Here is a 7,909-nt window from a genome sequence, read left to right as displayed (position 1 = left end):
TTAGTTAACTAATATACATTTGTATATTACAATAATGAATGCTTGTGAAGCAAATCAATTTTATTTCATGAATTATTATTGAAAATCAAAATGAGAAGAAACTAAGCTTCAAAAAACTAAGAAAAATTTCTTGAGAAAATGTAAGTGTTGAATAAAATATGACTTAAATTTTATGCAAAAATTAACAAATGATATTTTACAATTTAATTGAAAATTCTATTGACTAATTTAGAATACACTAATATTTTAAAATTAAATTAAAAAATAATTTTTATTTTTTGAAATTAAAAATTACATTCCAAATTTTCTTTAAAAGTTTTAACTTCTGTGCATTATTATAAAAGTAGAAAATTCAACATTTAGAACAAATTTATCCAAGATATTAGAATTTTTAATACAATTTTTCTTTTAAAATATTATTACACCAATCGTATAATTAGAAATAATTGATTCTATTACCTTTTCAAATTTAGTTTGGCTACTTTCAATCAAAATTCTGATTTTTAGCATTAAAAGAAGAATTAAATTGCTGTATGCATAACTAAATGTCTTAAGCATTTATGAAAAAAAAAATTAATAAATTAGAATAAGAAATATATGTATTGAAAAAGTACTTTTTAAAATCATGTAATATTAATCAGCTTATGCATATAATTTTTAATTCAATATAAATCTTATTTTAACAAAACAAAAATTAGTTTTTTATTAAATAGAAAATATTGAATATTTTGATGATTCCTTTGAGGATTTTTGGTTATCATACTTTCTTAACAGAGAATAAGCCATATTTTATCAAAAACTTAGCTAAAATTATATATATATATCTTCACAATGCATATTTTTACAAGTATGAATTATTCAATTTGAAAACAAATTTTAAAGAGTTCATCATGCACATTATCAACATTAAAAAAAAAAAAAAAAAAGAATGGACAAAATTGCAAGAAAGAGATTACAGATTTTTATTATTGCAATTTTTAGACCACAAAATATAAATGCTTATATAAATGCAAAATATAAAAATAAAAATAAAAAGCATGCCTGCAGTTATAAAAAATGTTTTAAATGCTCTATAACACTAATTTATTACTTAATTAGGTAAAAATATATATATATAATTTTTTAAAAGCATCATTTAAAAAAATTTTTAGCTAATTTTTAAAAAAACATTTAGCTTTGTACAACAACAAACAAACAAAATATGAGCATTAAAATTAATAGTATAAAAAAACTAAAATACTTTCCAATGAACACAGCCAAATTGCAAGAAATAAAATTAAAACTACATCGAATTTGTATTCCGAATAAAGCATCATTTTTAGCTTCCATGAAGAATTTAAATGAAACTTGTAAATTCATTTCATTACTTTGTGAAAACTTTAAATTTCCTTTAACAAACCAATAGAAGTTAGAATTTAATTATGAGTTAACATATTAGTTTCTTGCCATTTAATTAATTATAAATAGAAGACGTCTGTAGAAAATTCAGCTTTCCCACTGTTCTCAGCCACAGTCAATCTTAATTTCTAGTCAAAAATTAGATTCATAAAACGTAATTATGAGCAAAAATAAATATATTATAACACGGTATTATTCTTTTATTAAAAAAGATCGTGCATAAATAAGGTCTGCCTTCATCATAGATCCAACCGACATTCGTCCACACTCCACCCTATACATTCCAAAAATGCGCTTCATCCTTGGCGTGTAAATAAATTTTTACCTTTTGGCGAAAAAAGCTTTTCCGTAAGCAACCATACATCGATTCCCCCATTTCCATCACTACCGGAATGAAATCCGTCCTCCAGTGCTGCTTCCCCCCACTGCTCCCCCCCTTTCAACTTCAAATGGGGGGTTCAAGCGTCCTCCGGTTAACGAGTCTCTCACACGCTTATGATTTTTTTTTTTACTTCTACCTAAATAAACACTAATCATCACGTGCGGTGAGATTGCTGTGCAATAGGCGTGTCATAAGACATAGATAGTCTGTACGATATAGTTGCAATCAGTCTGTCAATTTTCTTTGGATCAGAGACTTCTCTCTTACATCTCCTAATTTTTGGAAATCTTTTGTTTTAAGCTCCATTATGCCTATGGTAGGAGGAACTGGAGAGGTTAAGGAGCCTGATGAAAATATTCATCAAATTACTAAACAGGTAAATTCGAAAGATTTTATATTTAGTTCATCATGTAAATGCCAATATTAATTTTAATATCATTTGAGAGTTTGTGAGGCGTGGTCATTTATTAATCATTTAAGCATCATATGACAATATTTAAATAATAGGATTTTTCATTTCTTTTGTTTAGGAACTACACTTGTTCCTTGATTTACTCATTAATGATTCTTCGAAAATGCTTATGATTAGAATTTGTGCAATCAAGCTCTATATTACGCTTCGAAAATAGACATTTGATAAATTTAAAAATCTGTATGAAACAGTTATGAATTTTATTATTTCGCAACACTTTTATCGATAAATATTCATTGATTGAAGCTAGATTTTGCACACAATAAAGCCGTAAATCTGAAAAAAAAAATATATTTTTTATTTTATTCCAACTTTTTTTTGCTGATGAAGTAAATTTATATTCCAATGACATTTATAAAATACACCATGCAGATTTAATTTTTAACTGGAAGAATAAGCAAAAAGATATGTCACATCATTAAATAATGAAAATGAATCACATGAGTCGACTCCCATTACTAACTTATTTTATTAAATAAGATAGGCAATTGTATGCAAAAACTTTGACTTTTCTGAAGATCAATAATAAAAAGTTGAAATAAAATTTAAAACATTCCCTATAGTAAATAAGTATTAGAAGTTAAAATGTTTGATTTTCATTTATCAATACACATATAAAATTTCATATTTTTATTTATAAAATTTACTAAATTATTTAAAGGCAATATATATATATATATATATATATATATATATATATATATATATATATATATATATATATATATATTCTTTCATACCCAAGATCTAACAATTTTTTCATTATACATTTTAAAGATAATACACTTATCGCAACAGTTTATTTAAAAGACAGAATAAAAAAATAATAATGCATTTATTAACTACGTATTACTAAATTTTTAAAAAATGGTCAGATAATAGATTAATTCAAATGCTTATACATTTTAAAAATCAGCACCTTCACAACATTCAACATATTCTGAAAATTATCAGAAAAATGTGTTTTATCTTCTGGAAGTGTGTTTGAAGAATATAAATGAACCCATAGATAACAGTCAAAAAGTGCCAGGTTAGGTGATCTAGTAAGAATTTACGCAAGTCCTTATAAGAATTTACGCAAGTCCTTATAAGAATTTACGCAAGTCCTTATAAATAAATCCACTTATTAAAATATTCAGCTTCCAACCATTCTCTTACAGCTAATGTCTGGGAACTTGATTTTTGGCATCGGAAACTTGATTTTGGCCTTGGAGAGAAGGAAATTGCAAAATAATAAAGTTTAAATTTTGTCCACTAGATGGCACTTTTCATGTAATGTAGAAAGGTTGTTATGAAATTAGGAACATCTAAAAATATCAGTTGACACTGGCATAAAAGCTTTCCTGACCATGCCTTTTGAGAAAAGAACAAGCTTTACTGATCAAATTGTTTTATCAGTAGTGGTTTAGCTGCACTGTGAGAATATTGATGCTTGAAAAGTCCTATGGTAAAGAATGGATTGAAAAAGATGATTAATAAATTTGTAGAGACTGAGGAATTGGGCTATTGCCAGGAAGGAAATAAAAATGGATTTCTAATGAAAGTGTGCTAGAAGTCTGTTATTGCTGTGATTGAAAGAGCATTTGGTTCCTAATATCCATCAATAAGTACTCGAGCAGTGTTACATGATTTGGCTCTAATATGTGAATTTTATGCAGCCTATTTTAAAATTGGAAAAGATCCACATATTGCAAGAGTTGCATCTTTCAAGACGCAGAACAATATGTTGATTTAGCTTTCTGGTCAGTAATAAGTGTTAGCAATGCATGACCTTAAAACATTTTATGGTTAAACGATTCACATTTTATACTAGATAAAGCAATCAATATTCGGAATTGTTGCATATGAAGTGTTGCAGTCCTGGCATGCATAAACAGCCTCTGCATTCTGATTACATTTCTGCATGGTTTTTCTGCTGATTTCTTTCTCATCTTCTCTTTAAAGAAAACACTCTTCATTGGCCATCTCCAGATGTTCCATCATGGGTGTCCATTACTACAAACTTCTGTAGTAGCAAATCATTCTGGCTTTACAAGAACATAAATATCTAAAGACTACTTTCTTCATACAACATAATATAGCACCCAATATTCCTAATGAGTGAAGGAACTGTTACAGGTCCACTTTGGTGATGATTAAGTAATTTCAAGACATCTTCTGACCACCTAGCTTCTTTGTTTTCTTGACTTGAATTCCTGTAATTTCTAGTTCTGAAAATTTCTAAAAGATTGTGTTTGTAAAGAAACATGCAGACTTTGGCAAAATTGAAATCAAGAATAAATATCATGCTGGTACAATTTGTCAAGAAACAATTTGGTTTGCTATTAAACAAGCTATGCCATACAATGCATAATGTCATACCTTTTAAAACTAATTACAGCCATTTTAAATTCGGGCAGTTATTTATGGTAGTTTTTCCATTCCTTTTAAAGCTTTGATTTTTCAATTAAAAAAAAAGCACCCATAATGTTAAGTAGAATTTTCAATTCCTTGAGGAATTTATAGAATTTGAGAAAGCATATTTAAGAAATTTAACTAGTTTTATTAAATTCATTAAACATCTTTTAAGATTTTGATGAATAATTAATGATAATAATAAGACTTCTTAAAATTTAAAATCTTAATTATTTTTATTAACTGTAAATTACATTGCCAATTATTTTTAAATCAATTTTTTTTATGATCTAACTATCTAAAACATATTTTGATATAAAATTTTTAATGGAACTTTTAAAAAGTATTTATATTCTTTTTTTTCCCCCTCTGCCTATAGATCAAAAATGAAGTGCAGTCAAAAACTGGACTTCTGTTTGATGAATTTGAACCAGTCAAGTACAGAAGCCAACTTGTTAATGGAACTAATTATTTTATTAAGGTAAAAGATCAAATATTTGAGAAAAAAATGAATAATCATGAAAATCTATTGTAAAATCTCTGCATTTACTTATTTATTTTTAGTTTATATGTAAATATAAATGCTATTAAAAGTAATTAGTAATACATTCAAAAATTATTTTCTGTGACTTAAACATATTTGTTTATAATATTGTAAAGAAATTAAAATTTTTGATATTTTAATTCTTTATAAACTTTATTATATGAAATCTTTTAAAATTTAATACTTTTAATTTTATATCTTGAGGTATGAAAATTCAAGTGCTATTTTTAAACATTCTTTGATTCCTGTTAGTTAAAAAAAAAAAAAAAAAAAAAAAAAAACCCTGATATACCTATAAAGGAAGACTAAGAGTGGCAACAATCGATTTTCTTGATTGTTTCAACAATCAATGAATTCAATGATTGATTCAACAATCAATGCTTGATTTTACTTTGCCTATGCCTCTATATCAAGTTCAATTCAAAATTACATTTCTTTTATCCCTAATATCTTCCTATCTTTTATATTTGATGCTAAGTTTAAAACAGATTAATCATATAATAGAAAAGTATTTGTAAAAGAAAAAAGAAAACTTCATTTGAATTGTTGTGTCTACAGTTAGCTATATCTTAAGGGCAAGAATTATATTACTTTTTGGCCAGTTGCCCCACATTGACGATTTATCTGGTAATAATTTCTTTTTCCCAGTTTCTTTTATGAGGCTGTTTGAATGAAAATTGTTGTTGTTTAACTCTAACTTCTATTGAGGACTTTGATAGCATATATAGTAGCATAATTGGAGATTCACAGATTGAAAGATGACAAAATTGCATATTAATTATCTATGTAGGATTAACAGAAATTGGGTTTGAAATGACAAAGAAGTTTCATGTTAGTGTGGGAAACTTAAAAGAACACTATTATAGATCAGATATCATTTTATCACTGTACCTAACTTGCGCATAGTCAATGCCCAATGGATCTAATAAGAATTTTCAATAAAATTTAATACCATTTATTATTTGGAAGATAACTGCAAAAATAATCATTGACTTGTGTTATATACATAAGATGCTTATGTAGATGAAAAATCAATCTGAATTTGTTTTGTCATTTGGCAACAGCTCGTATGTTCAGATTGTTTTCATGGAGTTCCATATCAATGCATCCTTATAGACTTATTAAAAAAATGATCTTTGATGAAAAAAATCAAGCTAAAAAAGTTTAAATTCATATAAAATCATTGGCTAAACTGGTTGAATAATCCATAAGTTGTAGCTAAACTAGGGGATTATTCAGCTAGAAACTATGAAATAATAAAAGCTGAAAAAATTTTTTATAAAGTGTAAAATTCTTTGAATCCATTGATTGAATTTACAGATGCGAAAACCATTTTTGATTATGATGCATCAAACATATGCTGTGAAGTTTTTTGTTAAAAAATTTCTTAAAAATTCTGGTGTAGACGATGTTAATTAACTTATAGATGTTTGAAATAATGTATTGATAGTTGTTTCAGTTTAGTCAGAATTTTCCTTAAATGCTTAATACACCTTATATGATTTGAAGTAATACAATTTTAAAGTGTTTTAATATTAAAATTGTTATAAAATTTTTTAAAATCATTTCTAAAGCATTGAAATTATTTATTTTTCTTCTGTATAATATGTAATATTGCTTTTAAGGTGAGACATGCACCAACTCAACATTTACACTTGAGAGTGCACAAAAGCTTCAGTGGAGATGTCACTCTCGCTGCTTTTCAACTTGACAAGAAGCTCGATGATGAATTGGAATATTTCCAATAATGCTACTGCCCACTTTGATTTTTATCATTAATTTTTAGTTTGGTGTTATTATTATATTAATTATATTTTTGTTATACTATTATTTACAAAAAAAAAATGAATTTTCACAAATCAAAATCCATAAAGTTTTATAATTGTTTGTGAAATATTTTTGGGGTAATTTGTGTAAATGAAGCATCAAGATGTTTTGTGTTTGTTTTTAGTTTGCAAAAATTGCCCATATTATTTGTATACATTATCGCTAAAAGTATAGAAAATGTACTTATTTTCAAATAGTTTCTAAAGTGACTACATGTCAGTGTTAGATTTTTTTTATTTAAATTGTTGTCCTTAGGCATTTGCATTTTTACAAAAGATGTTTTACTTTGTTTTTTGGGTGTAGGAATATTCTTGTTTTTGTTATGTGTACTTATTTGTTATTGAAAAAAAATTTGAATTTTGCAACAGGTGCTTACAAAAAGAAATTTTACTTGAAATTTAATAGCAATATTTAAGAATTTCAAACCTTTATGATTATATAAATTTTAGCACTAATTAGAGGTAATATATTTCCAGTAATATATAAAATTAAGATATTCAACCAAAGATAATTTTTCATGTAATTTTGTATATTTTAATTTTATACATTTTAACAAGTCAGCATTCTATATTTTCTTACAGCTGCATTTTTAAAATATATCAGAAATCATTAAATTGTAATAAGTCAATTTCTTCATGGAAATACTTTCATGTGCTGCTAATTTTGAGAATAAACTTATCCTTTTAAATATTTGTGTAGTTTCTTTATTTGTCAAAATCATCATGAGAAAAAATTTATTGTAAAAGTCTATTAAGTTGGATTATTAAGGATCTATTAAGTTAAAGCATTACTGAAGCTTCATAGCATATTTTAAAAAAATTATTACAGATTTATAAATTTTAACATGATTTTTTTTAGCTATCATATTTTAATATCTGTATTTTTACAATTT

At 25.6% G+C, this 7,909-nt stretch overlaps 1 protein-coding gene across 1 annotated transcript; it reads left to right on the top strand.

Moving 5' to 3' along the window:
- Nucleotides 1-1,918: 1,918 nt before the first annotated feature.
- Nucleotides 1,919-7,671, top strand: LOC129985140 (cystatin-A2-like). Its single transcript, XM_056095060.1, has 3 exons — nucleotides 1,919-2,156; nucleotides 5,026-5,127; nucleotides 6,816-7,671. Exons 1-3 carry the CDS (start codon nucleotides 2,088-2,090, stop codon nucleotides 6,936-6,938), a joined length of 294 nt encoding a protein of 97 aa, XP_055951035.1. The 5' UTR covers nucleotides 1,919-2,087; the 3' UTR covers nucleotides 6,939-7,671.
- Nucleotides 7,672-7,909: the final 238 nt, after the last annotated feature.

This window comes from Argiope bruennichi, chromosome 9 (genome assembly GCF_947563725.1).
Source record: "Argiope bruennichi chromosome 9, qqArgBrue1.1, whole genome shotgun sequence".
NCBI classification, from domain to species: domain Eukaryota; kingdom Metazoa; phylum Arthropoda; class Arachnida; order Araneae; family Araneidae; genus Argiope; species Argiope bruennichi.
The sequence above is the reverse complement of the archived record's forward strand: the minus strand, read 5'-3'. Positions and strand labels throughout refer to the sequence as shown.